The sequence below is a fragment of the Maylandia zebra genome, linkage group LG22, assembly GCF_041146795.1.
Source record: "Maylandia zebra isolate NMK-2024a linkage group LG22, Mzebra_GT3a, whole genome shotgun sequence".
In the NCBI taxonomy this organism is placed as follows: domain Eukaryota; kingdom Metazoa; phylum Chordata; class Actinopteri; order Cichliformes; family Cichlidae; genus Maylandia; species Maylandia zebra.
This window is the reverse complement of record NC_135187.1, coordinates 33,906,266-33,923,769: the sequence shown is the minus strand read 5'-3', so window position 1 is coordinate 33,923,769 and position 17,504 is coordinate 33,906,266. Positions and strand designations below refer to the sequence as shown.

General features: G+C 44.0%; 1 protein-coding gene across 3 annotated transcripts in view; it reads right to left on the bottom strand.

Annotated features, from left to right (window-relative positions):
- The window catches only part of gabbr1b (gamma-aminobutyric acid (GABA) B receptor, 1b), a 127,259-nt gene that overhangs the window by 64,629 nt on the left and 45,126 nt on the right, over nt 1–17,504 (bottom strand). For all 3 annotated transcript variants that reach the window (XR_013095155.1, XM_076879120.1, XM_076879121.1), the window contains exons 3-5: nt 5,372–5,542; nt 3,785–3,886; nt 1,158–1,223 (exon numbers count right to left, since the gene is read on the bottom strand). Coding sequence is in view for 2 of the 3 variants with exons in the window: in XM_076879120.1 (XP_076735235.1) it covers nt 1,158–1,223; nt 3,785–3,886; nt 5,372–5,542 (339 nt within the window). In the remaining variant the exon portion in view is untranslated. The remainder of the gene's footprint in view (nt 1–1,157; nt 1,224–3,784; nt 3,887–5,371; nt 5,543–17,504) is intronic.

The window sequence follows — 17,504 nt, the reverse complement described above, 5'->3', positions numbered from 1 at the left end:
TCCCTTCACCTCTGGTGTCCACCATTTGGTTCGGGGATTACCACCACGGCAGGCATCAACCACCTTGTGGCTGCAGCTCAATGCAGCAGCTTCGGCAATGGAGATGCTGAACATGGTCCATTCGGACTCAATGTCCCCAGTCTCCCTCGGAATGCTGTTTAAGATCTCGCGGACTGGGGCCTTTGCTAGATGTTCCCAGCACACCCTCACTATGCGTTTAGGTGCACCAGGTCTGTCCAGCGTCCTCCCCCGCCACCTGATCCAACTCACCACTAGGTGGTGATCAGTTGACAGCTCAGCCCCTCTCTTTACCCGAGTGTCCAGAACATATGATCGCAGGTCTGCAATCGTATCAGGTCTGATACAATTAAAAAATCGATCATCGACCTACGGCCTAGAGCGTCCTGGTGCCACGTGCACTTATGGACACTCTTATGTTCGAACAAGGTGTTCGTTATGGCCAAACTGTGATTTGCACAGAAGTCCAATAACAAAGCACCGCTCGAGTTCAGATCAGGGAGGCCGATCCTCCCAATCACACCCCTCCAGGTCTCGCTGTCGTTACCCACGTGAGCATTGAAGTCTCCCAGCAGGACAACAGAGTCTCCAGGTGGAGCACCTTCCAGCACCCCCATGGACTGTAAGAGGGCTGTGTACTCCGAACTGCCACTCGGCGTATAAGCGCAGATGACAGTCAGGGCCCGTTCCCCGACCGTAAGGCGCAAGGAACAAACTCTCTCGTCCACTGGGAAAAACCCCAACGTACCGGCAGCAAGCCGAGGGGATATTACAATACCCACCCCCAGCCCGCCGCCTCTCACCAGGGGCAACTCCAGACTGAGACAGAGTCCAGCACCTATATTACCAGGTTATACTAATACTAATTGGTTTTGTCTGAAAGGCATGTTTGTTCCCACATCAAGTGTTAGTTTATTATTACCCAGTTACAGAAATTTGATCCAAGATAATTACTTGAATATCATTTGGCTGATCACTGACAAGTGATAACTTGCTATCTCTATAACATTACCAGCTTATTTCCACCTTATTATCCCACTATTATCATATTATTTTAAGCTGGGCCAAAAAGTCCTCCCTAAAATGTTTCTGTTATGTAATATTTTAAAGTATACACATGAATCTGGTTAGAACATTACCTCACAGAAGACCTTCCTTGCCTCTGTCTCATAGAACAGGCCGACAATAATTCTGGCATCTTGACGCTTGAAAGTGAAAATAAAATGAAGACAGCACAGTCACAGAGAGAAAAGACAGAACACACACTTTAAAAGCCATGCCGGGCTGGGTACAAAGAAGCCAACCCTCATCCTGCATCAGACAATAATAGACGTTCTCTCCACTGCAAGACATTTATCCCGTTACCATGTTTGTGTTACTACAACTAGGGTGGCATGCTGGGCTGGGTCATTGTAAGGTATGTGTGTGGCAGGAAGAAAGCAAGTCAGCCAACACATGTCAGAACTTTTTTTTTTTTTGCAGCTTTCTCAAGCTTTGTCGCCAGCAAAGCTCTCCAGGTCTGGGATCCTGATGACTGTGCAGAGACAAAAATGACCATCTTTGGTCTGACAATACATATCCGATAACTTAACCAGATAAGACATAGAATCTGCTGCTCAGAGAGAGTAATTCCTCAGCTCTGTTGCTCCGAGTAAGAAATTTCCAAAAAGAGAGTGTTTATGTTTCTCACTGTAGATTTTCTTCTGACATTCTAAACAGCTCGGTCAACTATCAAAGAACAGGATTTTATTTTTAAAAAAAGAAGAGAATTCGACATTTTTTATGTTTCACACGAGCTTCATTTCCTCCTAGAAATGAGGCTTAACACTTGGCATCCATCTTGAAACAACCCTGGTCACTTCATTTGGCAGTAATTTTAAAAAATTATCTGAATAAACATTATTTCCAGTGGTCACCAGACAATCACCACTTAATACAGTGCACCAAAGGTCTGGTTTGACTGTAGTTGTACAAACCCAATTCTGGGGTAAAATGTAAATACACAATTCACAATATAAAACTAAACATATCAAATATTCATAGTGACAAAAATGTACCTTTTTATGGTACACGGTCATAAATAAAACTTTGTAGTAACCCTTCATCTTTTGATAACAGTCCATATGTGTGTGGGAGCTGAACAGAGCAACTGCTGAACTTTTGACAGAGAACATTCTTGTGATAGAGCATTCTAGCTGCTCTGCTTCTTTGTTCTATCGTTATATTATGCTCCAAATGTTTTGGAGCCTGAACTGTAGGTAGGTAAGTTCAGAACTACGATTCTTCTACTATGAAGCTGTGCTGTTTTAATAGCTGTAGTATGCAGGTTAGCATTATCTTACTGAAGTCATTTGGATGCGAGAACACAATGGTGTGAAAATTTGCAGTAACTGGCAATCTTTTATAGCGCTATGGAGGAATTTTGGCCGATTCATTTTGCAGAATTGTTGTAATTCGGCCACATTGGAGGGTTTTTCAAGCATGCACTGCCTTTTTAAGGTCATGCCACAGCATCTCGGTCGGACAGTGGTCAGGACATTGGGTAGGCCACTACAAAGTCATTACTTTGTTTTTTCTTAAGCCATTCAGAGGTAGACTTGCTGATGTTTTTTGGATCATTATCCTGCTGCAGGACCCAAGTGCGCTTCAGCTTGAGGTCATGAACAGATGACGGCAGAGCTGTGTGCTGTGTTAAGCCGAAGAAGGCAGCTGGAAAGCTGCACAAACTAAATCAATGCAAATAAACATTCACTTACCTTGCAATGCCATGTGCCATTTGTTACAGTAGTATTTTGAGTTTTTGACTACAAAATTTGCAGTTACTCATCAACATTGTCAACACTGAAACATTGTCACTGTATTGCTTTCCAAGGAGCTGGACAAATTTTGACCATCATTAATTGCATCGTAAGGGTATTTTCACAAATGCTGTGTTAAATCAAACTCTGGTCAGGCTCCCTCAGTGAAGTTCATTGGTGTGTGGATCAAAACAACCGTATTGAGACCCTTTGGAGGAGGTGGTCTCAGTAGAGTTCCAAACAAACTCCAGGGCACTTTATTTATGGTGTGAATGAGATCTGACCCTGATCTGAACCATGTGTATGTTACAAGTTTGGGCTAAAAAATGTCCCGTAGCCACGTGTGCTCTGTATTGTCAATGTAGGAACATACTATAGACGTGCAAAGGTTTGTACAGGCCACCCCAATGGGTGGCTGTAGCTCAGGAGGTAGAGCAGGTCATCTGCTGATTGGAAGGTTCGATCCCTGGCTTCCCCCAATCTGCATGCCAAATATCCTTGGGCAAGATACTAACCCAAAGTTGCTCTCTGAGTCCTCCGGGAGAGGTAGAAAAGTGCTATATAAGAATCAGTCCATTTACCATGAAATAAATGTAAATTCTTTGGCTTCTCCTGTAGTCCAGAACATAGCACCTTCTTACTGTATCTACTCATTATGTACAGGCCAAATCTACACACTTACAAACTCATCCAGTGATTTCAACCAGAAAAAACAAACAATAGGTGTGAAAACATCCCAAGGACACTACAATACAATTATGATCACACTTTTTACACCAGAGTTTCGTCCATTGGGAAGAACTTCCATCTGTTACTAACTCGACATTCTGAGCAGCAGGCTACCTCTGAAATTTCTGTCCTATTTTTGCCAAGTATCCAAACACTCTGGCAGTTAACTGGCCAGACAAGGCCTGACTGATCAGTGTCCAGCTGGCTGGTATGTGTAAGAATGATTGGGGAACTCGCACCTTGAGGTTTTTGACAGCCACAGCTGGGTCGGTTAGGAAGCTCTGACGAACACTGATTTCAATCCCTGCCTCCTTCACCCTCTCCTCCAGATCATCCAGAGTCTGTGACACACAAAAAGAGACAAGCACAATAATAAGCACACAGAAGAGGACTGAGCAACAGAAACAGCAACTAAAAAAGGAAAGAGAACGATAATGGAATAGTAGGCAGCAGGAAGAAATGCAAAGAACAGTTAACAGCAACTGAAATAAGTGCAAAGTAGTGAGGGGGAAGATGAACTGGTCATTCTGAAAAATGATGGTGAGTGGTGGAGGTGATGTTACTAACAATCAGATAAAACAGCACAGATAGAAGCCTGGAGAAAAATGAATCAGGAGAGACATAAAACCATATGTTGAGGATAAAAGATGGCAAATGGTGATGGAAATGAGAACAAAATCTTATACATATCACGAAGTGATACATATAATGTTGGAGAAATCAACAAGTACACTCATCTTCTCTTGTCCATATTTGTCTTGTCTCAAATAACATTTTATCTATTGATTTTTATTTTAAATTTGTTTTTATGAGCATAAATAGTCATAAACTGTAGTGCTTATAAAAACCACAAAGTCATCATTAGCCAGCAGGGTGATGACATGAGCAGCAGAATTTTCCTCAGGTTTTAATAAACACCATGGAAGGTCTCTGTACTTTGTTTTCACTCACAATTTGCTAAATGTTGTGGCCCAAAACTACTTGTGTAGATCAGATCATGGTTTGAGTTAAAAAGAACTCTTTCACAATCACATTGTCACGTCTTCGCTGGCAGATGTGTGGCGTGAGACAGGAAATGAGGGAATGAGACACATGAGACATGGAGACATGACTGACTGGGAGATGCACAAACATAGAGACAGGTGTGACTAGACATGAAACGTGTAACACATAGTAGCAGAAACCTAAAGACTAGAATTTAAGGATACACACATGGAGAACAATAAGGAGAACCAAAAACATGAATAACACTAAATCCAAAAATACAGATTAATCAATAAACATAAAACACTGGGTCACGGACCCAGTACCGTGACACACATGTTAGAAAGCAGCCTGGGGGACAAGTCCTTTCCACTTCACAGGACAGTATTGAAAAATACATGGTGCAACCATAAAATTTAGTTTCGAGTGAAATATTTTAGTGTCAAAGTGAGCTGTCGCAAAAAAACATGTTGTATTTTTAAAGTAAAATAAAAGCTTAAGATCATTATTCTTGTTTTAAATGGCAAAATATTTCACATTATTATAGTCTTATCCTTCAGTGAATTCAGAGTAATTTATTTTATAAAATGAGAGAAAGCTTTTCATGTTAAGTTTTCTGCCCTTGCAGTAATTGGATGTGTTAGTACACAGTTTGAGTGGAGCATATTATAAGACTATGCATCTAGTTCACAATTTTGCTTGTGTGCTAACAAAATCCTTAAATATACATTTAGCTAAACTTTGACTAGCGAGCTCCTATTTAAAGGTGGGGCCAGTGTAGTGTCTTCACCACACCCCTCATTGTACATGAGTTCACAGAATTATTGTAATATATGACTCACTGAGGTAAATACTTCTGTTGTTTGCTGGATAGTGGCAATCTTGGTCCATTTCCACTTCTGGAAGAGCTGTACCCGAGTGGGGTTGTGCAGTGTAGCAGATGGATGAGTACGGAAGAAAGTGGGGAAGCGCTGTCGGTTGGACAGAGCAGGAGAGCTGGAGCCATATGACAGCTAAGAGATGTAAAGACACAAAGAAATGCATTTAGTTTGATTATGAAACCCCCAAAGATCAGTTTATGACGCTTATATAATTTTTTTTTAATGTTCTCTCTATATATTAAAAGGAAACTACTGTAAAAACTAGAGACTATTAATTTCTTTTCAATTGGGCAAAATTACAAATTCACCAGGGGAATTATTTCCCCTACTGTATACCTTCTTTGTAATAAAGGAACCACTTTTAGGCCTCCTGATTACTCTTTGTGAGATTAATTTGGATACATGACAGCATAACAATGAATGTAGATGTGTCAAATGCTTGAAACATGGCAGTTAATTTTTCAAAACAATTGTGTCTTTTAGTGAACTCACTTATCATAATGATGACAGAAATGTCACCATATACAATCCGAATTAAGCTTGAAAAGAGATACATTACTACGTGCTGCTGTCATAGTTTTCACAGTAAAGACATGAACATGGTCAGAAGTCATCGCAATAAAAGAAAGGAGTGCATTTCTAAAGGGGGGTTTAAAGTCAGTTCACCATTTCTATTTAAATCATGTTGGAGACAAGAATTTAAATGAGTGCATTTAGGACTGTGAGCCTACTGACATCCTAGAAAATAAAGAGCAAAGAGAGGCTGCAGAGCAGTGGCGGAGCGGGGGGGTGGCTTACTGGGCTTAAGCCCGGGTTGTTTTTTCAGAAGCCCGGGGTCTTTTGGAGTGTAATTTTTTCATAGTTAGATGCCTGGCTGACAACTGTATAAAACAAAAACTACACACAATATTCGAAGCACATAGTGCACACTGTGGGAATTTACGACTGTGCGTAAATCCCCCCTAATATTGGTATGATCCGAGCTCAGACACTAAGCGACTGAGCGAGGGGGCGGGGCAGCTGCTGCCTGCGCGTGCGCTGTTGGAGAAGCGCAGCCAGGCAGACAGAGAGCTGAAGTTTGAGCAGGTACCAAAGCAAATCATTCGTACTGTACCAATAATGTAAATATGACGGTGTATCACAAAAGATTGATATCAAACTGATCATTTGACCCATGTTAAGTTACTTGCTCTTCAAGTGAATCAACAAATGGCAACATGAAAAGCCGAACAACAACACTGCTGTTTTTTTAGAGAGTCTTAGCTTACATGTGTGTTTATTTCATATTTTCAGTTGTTACCCTCCACGGCTAAATAAATCGGTTTCAGTAATGCACTGATATACAAGAATGGACATAAGGAGCTTCTTTCAAAGAAAAAACTCAGGTAGATGTTATTTTATATATTGTACTTTGTATGTTGTTCAGTATATTCCTATGCAAAACAAAAATTTCAACACACAGCAGTATATTGACAGTTGAAACCAGATATTTACATACACTTTATGGAAAACACAAGAACATTTTTTTACTGCACAACATCAGTTTAGAGTAAACTTGTTTTGTTTTGGATAAATAAATATTGAAATATCTTTTGAATTAGTTAAATGTCAGAATAAAGAGAGACAGAGCTTTCTATTTTTTTTATCTCTTTCATCAAATTTAGGAGTACATATACACTAAGTTTATTGTTAATTAATAAGAAAACTCCAGACGATTCCATTCTGAGCTGAAGAAGCTTCTGATAGGTTAGTAGAGTCCATGTGAGTAAATTGGTGGCACAGCTGTGGATGCATATAAGGCAAAACACAGAGCCTGTTTCTGTGACATGGGAAAATCCAGAGATATCAACCAAAACACCTGGAAAAGAATTGTGGAGCTCCATAAGTGTGGCTCAGTTTGAATACAATTTGGTGCCATTTGCAATTAAGAAATACAGATAGTTTCTCTCTTTACTCTCAAAGTTAACAAATATGTTTTTATATTTATCAATCTAAAAAAATAAACATTTAGTCTGATTTGATGTTACAATTAAAAAAGTGTTTTTATCTGAAGAGTCTGTAAATATCTGGTTTCAACTGTATATTTGATGATGTTGGTGTTTGGCTTGATTGTCAGCACAAAGAGGGAGAGAGAGGAGCAGAGAGAGAGAGAGGAGAATGAGGACAGAACAGAGATGAACAAGAGCAGGTGAGACACACATGTTAGTCAAATGGTTGTTTACCAAAAGTATCACCGTATCATAGGTCCTCATGTATCTCGTACCTAATGTTTCTTTTTAGGTTTGTTATTTTTCAAATTCTACATTTATTAAGTTATGCAGGCTTGTTTTCACAGCAAGGCTAAATAATTATATGAACCTTTCTGAATCTAAATAGTGGACTTCGGTAGAATTAAAAAATAAGTGTAGTGCAGGTTTTAGTGCTACTATCATCTAGTTCTGATTCTGGTTCTGTCTTGGTTAAGTCCTAAGTAGTCCTGATTTTGAACTGTTGTAGTCCTGTTTTAATTCCGAATCAGTTCTGGGTCTGGTTGAATTGGGGTTTAGCCCCGACTTTGTTCTTGCTGCTTAATTTAAAACCTATATGAAGTCCTGCTTTTTTGAACAAAACTCAAAACAGAGCCTATAACCCCCCGCCCCCATCCCACATGCATACTACCCTTTAGGGCTAAGCCCTGGGTGTATCAAATGTCTGCCTCCACCTCTGCTGCAGAGATAAGCTAAAGAATTTATGAACCTCTAGTTCACAAAATGTGATATCTAAGATTTTCCTTTGAATACACATATTTTCAGGCAGTATATCACAAAGTGAACACTTCTTCCAGTTTTGGTGTAGGAAGTGGAGCAAAAGCTCTCGAGATGAAAATAGCAACGTGTATAAAAAATTAAGGAAACCGTCTGGAATTTTTAAAGATGTTTTTTTTTAATCAGTACACTTTACAACCAAATCTCCAAAAGCATGTGCTTTGCTCTCAGCTCAGACAGCCACATAGCTGTGTAGGTGATTTGTCTATTGGATGGCGTAAGACAAGTGTAAGATGACTCACTGTCATAATAACAATCATCATTTTCCAAAAACAATAAAAATAATAAACCTGTCATGGCCTGGGTCTAAGGACCCAGGGCTCATGTATCTTTTGTATATGTTTATTTTTCCGTATGTTGTGTTTTTGGTGGTTTTCGCTGCTTTTTTCCTCTTTCTTCCTGTGTGTGGTCATACGAGCTCCGGGATATTTTGGGTCGCTGAGAGGACTGCAACCCAGAAGTGTTCTCACACTGGAGGCTGCCACACCTGCCGCTTGTTAGCCTTCACCAGCTGCAGCTGATGGCCTCATCAAGAGAGTCCTATTTCAGAAGGTGGCAGAGCTCCAGTCAGTGTGGAATTATACTATGGCAAACCTGTAAAGTACCTCAGTTGATGAGTTTTTATGTGAACGACATCGCTACTGTGGGTTTCCTGCTAAGCTGTATGTGTTTTGTGTCACCAGGAGTCGGGAGCAAGAAGCGTCGTCATGAGGGGAAATCACGGAGCGGAATCGGGTTTTGGAGTTGTCACATTCTCACTGTTTATGGACACGTGCACTGTGTAGGATTCACAGAGGAATCGCCACGGGAGCCACAGTGCTGTATTTGTACATAGTTGTTTTTTCCACTCACTATAAATAAATCCACTGTCCTTCACTATAAGAGCGTTTGGGTCCAACTTTCCTCAACTCCACGGTCTGCCATCGCTGACCATGACATAATAATTCCGCTATAATGGGCCCAGCGGACTCAAATGTCGCCTCAGAGGAGAAGTTGCTCGCCCAGCTCTGGAGTTACTGCTAGAGCGTAACCCAGGCTGCAAATCAGCATCAGAGTCACATACTGGTAGTGTTTTTTTGATACTTTTCTGTCATCCACTACCTTTTCTGTGAGCTTTTTGGACATTAAAAAACTAATTCAAATTGTAACCATGCTGAGGGCAAGCTTGGTTTGGGCAGTACGGGCAAGGAGGATGCAGCTGCCTCCCTGGGAGCCCTTGCTGCCTGTTTTTTTTCTTCATAGGCGGACAGTTTCCCTACCATTGCTTGCTGCTCACTTGTTGGACCCTCCACTGAAGGGAAGAAGGCTCCCTTGCCATTGCCAACCTACCCCATCTCCTCTCCCTCCTTGAACGTTTGTTGAGTCAGCAAACAAATGACCGGCAGTGCTAGTCACCACAGTGAGTAGACTGGACTCTGTCACAGAGGATAAAAATACAGATAATCAGGAGGGGACAGTTTCCATACACGCGGCCCCACCTTCTCGGAGGAGACGGTGCCCATGCCATCATCAAACTAAATCTCACCTCACTCCTGTGGCTTCAGAAGAATCAGCTGATTCTGGACCAGCAGTGCAAGGCGCCGCAGTGAGTAACTCAGACTCCACCATAGTTGTAACTCCATTTGCTATGAACAAGAAAATGAAGGATGTTTCTTCCCCGCTCACTAGCAATGCTAAGCCTGCTCAAAGTGGTGAGAGAGAGATTTTGACTAACCTGTCCATCATGGGTTTCTCTGGGTCAGTGGGCCTGGAGACTATTAGTTCAGTGACTGTCAGCTCACTGTCAGTTCAATTTCAAGTTCAAATTTTATTCGCCACATGCAGTGGCAGGTTGCCCTGCAGTGGAATGAACTCGCCCCCGACCTTACACACACTACACAGACATCACATGGGGATACAAGTCAGAGAACAGTTGCATTACAGAAAAAAACACTAAAATGTACACTGCAATGGGAAAGTACAAGAGGAAAAAAAGAGATCTCTACTCATGCTGGGCTATAGGAGGACAGCATGAGAACAAAAAACAAAAAAACTCCTCTGCACAGAAAGCACATAAATGTCCACAGTACAACATTATAGAGCACGTGACCAGCAACAGGGTTTGGTAGGGGGTGAGGAGTAATCCCAGGCAACACAGCAGCCATCCTTCCACTGCGCCGACTCTCCAGCGCGGGCCCAGACGGTTGCCAGGAGGTAACAAGCATCGAAGGCATTGGAAGGGGAGGGGGGATGTGTGAGTGCTTATCAGTGTAAGTGTATGTATGTGCGTGTCCATAGTTCAGCTGAGACAGTGTCCTTCGCTCTATCAGGTTAAGTAAACAGTCTACCAGCCAACCCAGGTGGCCTTGCACAGAGTGGGAAGAACAGTCAACACACAGTCGTTATCAGGGAGTTTTTGTTCGGCTCCAGCCTTCAGCCCACAGCTGGCGCCGAGGAAGTATCCGCATTATGATGTTGATGTTGTTGATTTTTCTTTTATGCGAGCAGCTCAGGAGAATTTCAAAGCTGTTCTTTAACACTCCGACACTGGTCTCTCAAACTCCCGTTGGAGAACCGCGAGCTTCCCCATGATGGTATCAAACTTCCGTTCCGTGGTGTTGTCATTCTTTTGCTCAGAGAGCCGATTCTGAGAACTCACAACTGCAGTGAGCTGTTCTGCGATGTAATCCAACTTTCGCTCAAAGGTGTCATTTTGAGCAGGCCTCTCCTTGATGTAACCCAGTATACGCTTGGAGGTGTTATTCTGAGTCTTCACGGCAGTTGTAAGCGTCTCCAAGGTCTTAACTATGCTGCTTTCAATGAGCCCGTTCTTAGAAGTCGCGCCTCGTCCCATCGTTTCAATCCCAGCGGACAGCCTTGGGGGGGTTTGAACAGCCGGTTCCGCTTTCTTAATTCTCCGATAAACCAGGGCCAAGCCAGCTCCGATCAGCAAGAACCCTGTTATCATGCTTCTGAATAGGTAGATATCTTCAGCGTCCTTGATGGACAGTCCCGCCAGGCACACGATCCTCCATTTATGCCACCCATCCATCGTGTATCTGTCAGGGAAAGTCCCTCCAGGGCACTCGAGCTCTCCCGAGCCCAGACTTCTCGTTGAGAAAAGGGTGTCAATAGCATTCAGAGACCAGTTGATCAAATCCATAATTCTTTTAGGTTTAGAGAACAGACTGTGAGAGAGTTTTCCAGGGAAAAGTAATACACACGAGACAAGACAAGGACACAAGAGGCTAAGCAGGGAAGATAAGGGGAAGGAGGAGGAGGAGAGGAGAAAAGTGCGACTGCCTTCGCCGAGAGCCAAACGAATTGGCCCTGTAGTTACTAATTGTGAAGCTGTTGTGAGTAACCAAGACATTTTGTCATTACCTGTTGAAACAGTGACTATTCATTCTGGGGAGGAGTGTTGTTCAGGGAGTGGTGGAAACTATTTTTCTTGTGCTCATTCTGAGCCTGGAGTGTTTAAACTAGAGCCCATTAATAACAATGCTGTGGATTTTCAGACTGTTCGTGTGGCTGTTAACCAGACTGCTTTAAAGTTAGTAACTCAGCCGGGGTTGATTCTCAGGCTGAACATGGTTCTGGAACTGCCCCTGGACCTCTGGAGAGTTTGCAACCAGAACTTCCCACACTTCCACCTTCGTCCTTGGCAGGGAGATCAAGTAAGCTGATTCAGCGGACTGTGGACAGTGTAGCTTTTTTAGTGGACTTTGAAATTGCACATGCTGAATTAGGGCACTCTTATTTAGGGAACTCTGAGTTGTGGCCAGAACACTCAGAGCCGCCAGCTCAGCATGAAACTCAGCAATTAGCTCAGTCAGCCGCCCGGCCCGCAGCTTAGTCAGCCGCCCGGCCCGTAGCTCAGTCAGCCACTCAACCACCTGCTCAACTTCACCCACAAATGTCACTACAGTCAGAACCTCAGTTTCCTGTGTTGCCACGAGCTCAGTCTCTAGTGCAGTCTTCTGTTCCGTCATCAGTTCAGCTGTTAGCACAGCCTACTGTAGCTCAGTCAGCCGCCCGGCCTGTAGCTAAGCAGTTTGCAGTAACCACACCACCATCACTTCACCTGCCTATTGCTGCTGTATCACCGCCCAATCTACCACCAGTGGCTGCTACACTAACATCATCTCCACTGCCTGCAGCTGCCGTATCAACATCATCACCATCGGCTCGACCATCTGTAGCTGCGGCGCTGCCGGAGGGACCCGCTCTGCCCGAGCAGGAGGTCAGCGCGCCGGAGGGACCCGCTCAATCGGAGTTGGAGGTCAGCGCCCTGACTGGCCTGCACGTCCAGCACGGCCTGCACGTCCACGTCCAGCACAGCTTGCACGTCATAAACCACCTACTGTGCTTTGGCATTGCTCATTGGAGCTGTTATGTGGTCGGCCGCCGGAATTGCAACGTCACCTCCGCCAGGTCCACGGCTGCCTACCTGAACAGTTTCGATGCCACTGGATCCGTGGTCAGCCATCAGAGCTACTTCGAGGCTGTCATCAGACCCCTGGCCGCCCACCAGAGCTGCCATGTTGCCTCCACCAGACCCGTGGTTGGCTGCCTGAACTGTTCTGCCACTGTTGCCGTCCATTGGTTCGGTCACCAGAATAGCTTTGTCGCCACCGCCTGGACTGTGGTTGGCTGTTATGTGGCCATCGCAGGGATTGCAATTGGACCTACGGACTGGTTGAACTTTTGGACTGATTGAGGTTGTTTTTGTTTAGTTTGGGGAATGGTTATTGTACATGACTTTTCCTTGCAGTGGAAATGTTGACCATTTCTATATTAGATTGTTTCCTGGCATTTTTAGTATAACACATCTAAAATTACAAACTTTAAACAAGCATTTTGGCTTTGAGTGTTGAAATCATTTGTTGAATTTAATTAGATTTACTTTGAAAAGTAACATTCTTGCTAATGTTCTATTAAAGAAATAGTTGCCTCTTTGTTTTCATAAATGGTTATGACTGTTAGTGACTGTCTCTCAACCTAAGAGGACATGTTTTTCTGCAACTCCAAAAAAACTGAAGACAGCGACTGAATGCTGGTGCTGTAAAGGCCTGGCTGTCATGGTCCTGGGCCATGTGGGCCCAGTATTCTTAGTTCCTTGTATTTTTGTATTTCGTTCCTTATTTAGGCCATGTTTTCTGAGTTGCCCTGTTGTGTTGTTCCCTAAGTGTTTTCCCTTCATGGCTTTTACCCCCTGTGTGCCCCTCTGTGTATCTGTGAGCCCTCGTCTCTCCTTATGTTTTATTCCATGTTTCCCCTGCCCATTATGTCTAAGTTCTCCCCGTGCTCTCTCTCCCCCCTGTGTGCCCTCTATGTATTTATGAGCCCTCGTCTCCCTTTGTGGTTGTTTCATGTTTCCCCAGCCCGTTATGTCTGTGTTTTCCCCGTGCTCTCTCTCCTCCTGTCTGAACCTCTGTGCCTGTACATGTCATGTTCAGTTCACCCCGCCCTGTCTCGTTATGATTATCAGTGTCACCTGTGTTCCCCGTGTGTGCCCACTTTCCTCGTTTACCCTCTGTGTATTTCTGTCTGAGTCTCCCTCTGTTCGGCGTCGCGTTCTCCCTCATGTTGTGTGTAATTCTCCCCGTGGTTCGGTTCCTTGTACAGCTCATGCTTTAGTTTTCCCAGTTTTAGGTTATTTTGTATTACTTCTCGTGGCCAGCAATAAAGCTGTGTTTTTTGAGTTTATCCCCGTGTCTGTGAGTCTGCATCTTGGACATGAATACTTAATGTTAAACTTCTAGAATCAAAGCTAAGAGAGGCAAAGTTAAAAAAAATGTCTAAAAACTTGCAGACCTACATAAGTGTACACACATGGAATCCTACTTTAATGTCTTAAGGCTTCACTGAAAAACCCTGAGTCTGTGTGTGCCAGTGTGTTTAGTCACCACCTGCCATACTTGACACCATAATTCACACCTTGTGTTATGGCCTGCAGGTTTTGTTTGGATTTCATAATTAAATTAAATTAAATTACATTTAAAAAAATGTATTCAGTTTAGGGTTAGAATTCCAATTTATCTCTCTGTTGTTGTTAGGCTACATTTTGATTCCTGTTAGTTTCCATGAGTATTTCCTAGTTTAGATGTTATGGAGTTTTTATTTTTTGTGTTTTTCTTGTACTTTGGAGTTTAGTGTTATTGTTTATTTGCTTAATGGTTTATTTGCCCTCAGTTTTGTTAGGTTTTGATCATTCAGTCCTTCACATTTTGAGTCTTTAGTTCCTGTTGTACTTTAGTTCTAGTCTGTGTTTATGACATTCACTTAGTCCCCACAATGTTTCCCTTTATCTCATCCTTAAGTGCCAGTCCCCTCTGTCAAGTTCAGTTTTAGTTGTATTTTATTTTGGTGGACAATTACCTATATTGTCCAGTAATTTTACTTCTGGGCCCCATAACTTGTCTAGATTTGGTTCAATTGTCTCTTGTTACCCTTTCTGGGGCTTGTACTTAGAAGAAGAATTTAATCTTATCCCGGTAACTTAAGAATTAAAATGACTTGCTACTATGAAGGTGGGTCACTTTTTACTGAGGAATATCATTATGGTAACTTACTGCTCCAGAGCAGCCTCATGACTTCTTGGTGCAGTTGCCGAGGAGATCACTACCACAGACACATGTGTCGCACAACTATTCCCCAGTTGACCATGGGCACATCCTGACACCTCAGCCCCTCCAGCTGACCAGACTCCCCAGCATGGCACGTGGTATTATCAGCAGGAAGATAATAATCAGCTCAGACGAGAGGTTCAGACTTTGCTTGGTGATCTCTCTCTCTCTCCAGTCCTCAGCCCCTCAGTCGTCTTCAGCTCCCCAACCTTCAGCACTAGGCTCAAGTACCCAGGACCAGTCTCCTCATCCTGACCATGCCTCCAGGCCCTACCTACACACTGTACGTTCCTTTCACATACCAGAGGATGACTGTTACGTCCCCACATGAAAGCTAGGTGAAGAGGGTGGGGGACAGTAACAGTTTGATCCGGGTTGAAATGAAAAGGACGCTAGGCAGAGGTGTTTAACACAAAATAAATCTTTATTATAATCAATTAACCCAATAATCATATAAACAATAACAACAGAAAGAGACAGCAACACTGCTTTAATGATAAATCAGCCAAAGAGATGGTGACCACTTCAAGAAAGAAAACAACTATAAGGTTCAACAGAAAAAGACAGCAACGCTGCTACTAGAAGTAACCAGGCAGGCCAAACCAAATAATGGAGGCCGCCGTCACTTAAGGAAAACCACTGCTCAGTTAAGAGCTACTCACAAAGAGCCATGCACAGTGGGGCTGGTCACACACAGCAGGCCTTTTCCACACCTAGACCAGTATCACACACTGACCAGCACAGAGGAAAACCACCAGAACTCACACCTAGCACTCAAAGCGGAGACACCAGAGAAAGCCACCCTCCCACATCCAGCCCATCCCCAGCTTATATAACCTCAGAGAGGCGATTGCTGACTGGGCCTAGTTGGTTAGGCATAGCCTGCCAAAACTGCCAAGACCTTTTTGATGGGTCGAAAACACTGAATGGGGTTGGCTCAAGTCCCTCAAAATAGTGTCCAAAGTGACAGCCAGGTGTTTTTTGAGCCATCACATATGGAGAACCCAGCGAATAGCTAGAAGGCCTTTCCGAAACACTTTTCAGACGCTTCTTTGCTAGGTCATGGTGACAGGTATGCTGGTTAGCCAGAGGTGCAGGTTTGAATGTTTGTGTCGTACACAATGTGTCACACTGTAGGTCATCTGGACCCGAAAGACGGTCAACAGGTGGCGGATTACAATTAGTCGATCTCTGACAGTGACCAAATGACACCACCGAGCAATTATGCTCCAGTTGTCGCCTAGGATTGGCAACTTTGTCCGTTTGTGAACCACAGTTCACTCTTTTGAAAGCAGATCGATTTTGCTTTGAGTTGGCTTTTGAACAGTGAGCAATCAGGTGGCCAGGTTTGTGGCAAAAGAAACAGAGCTTTATTCTGGATCTTGAAACCATGCCTGCATTAGCATTGTTAGCGGCACACTCCTAGCCCTCAAGACTGACTGTTTCTGTTTGTAGGTCTTACAATTTACTACTAAATGGCTAGACTTGAAACAGAAAAAACACTTTCGTTTTGCCTTGGGATGGGACACAAGTACCTCACTCTTTGGGTATTGTGCAGCTGGCATATCACTAACCTTCACTGAGGCGTCGCGTCGGCCATGCTTAATGACACTGGTTTTATGGATGAGGGCAAACTCATCAGCCAGTGTTACAGTCTGCTGTAATGAGGAAACCTTCTGTTCACTGAGGTATACTGCAATCCTCTCGGAGATGCAGTTCTTAAATTCCTCCACCAGCATTAATTCACGCATCGACGCCAGGTCAGTAGCTTTGCTGGACATACACCACCGGTCAAAGAGGACACTCTTTTCCCTTGCAAAATCCAGGAAGGATTGACCCTGCACCCTTTTCAACCCCCAAAATCGCTGCCTATAAGCCTCAGGGACTAGTTCGTAGGCTAACAGGATAGCACTTTTCAGTTTGTCGTAATCCAAACTGCACTCAGCGGACAACGAGGAACAAACTTCCTGTGCCTTGCCCACCAACTTGCACTGCAGCAGGATGGCCCATGCATCCCGCGGCCAACGCAAGGCTGTCGCTATCCGCTCAAATGATTCAAAAGAAGTCTCCACCTCAGTGTCACAAAATACAGGGACCAGACGACTATTCCTTCCCACATCAAACTGTACCTCTGTCTGTGACAGCAAAGCCGCCACAGGAGGGGAGGAGGCCTGCTGGAGTTCCAGCTGTCGCAGCTTGACCTTAGTTTCCACCTCCACCTTCTTCAGCTCAACCTCCCTAGCCCTAGCCAGTTCCGTGTCCAAACGCCTAAGCTCTAACTCCCTTTTCAGCTGGAACTCTCTCTCACGCTCCTCCTTTTCCAGCTGGAGACGAGCCAGACAGACTTTGAGCCTAGCATCCTGCTTAGAACCCTCTGTTGACTGGGTGGAGAGCGGCTCAAAACGGGGCAGCGTCATTGGCCCGCCCTCGGGTAGCCCCTGGCCCACAGGTGTAGACACTGACGGTTCTACGACCTGGCTTGGAACATGAGGTGCTGCACTTGGTCCAGTCGGACCGGGTGTGCTCGGGGGTTCTTGCATTACAACCACCCTCTTCTCCAACAACCCAGACACCAGAGCGGCCTTCAGCTTCGCTTTGCGTAGACCAGCGGAGACACTGATCCCATAACATGTTGCCACCTCATGCAGATCTCTCTTCCTACAAACATCCAGCAGGGCAAGC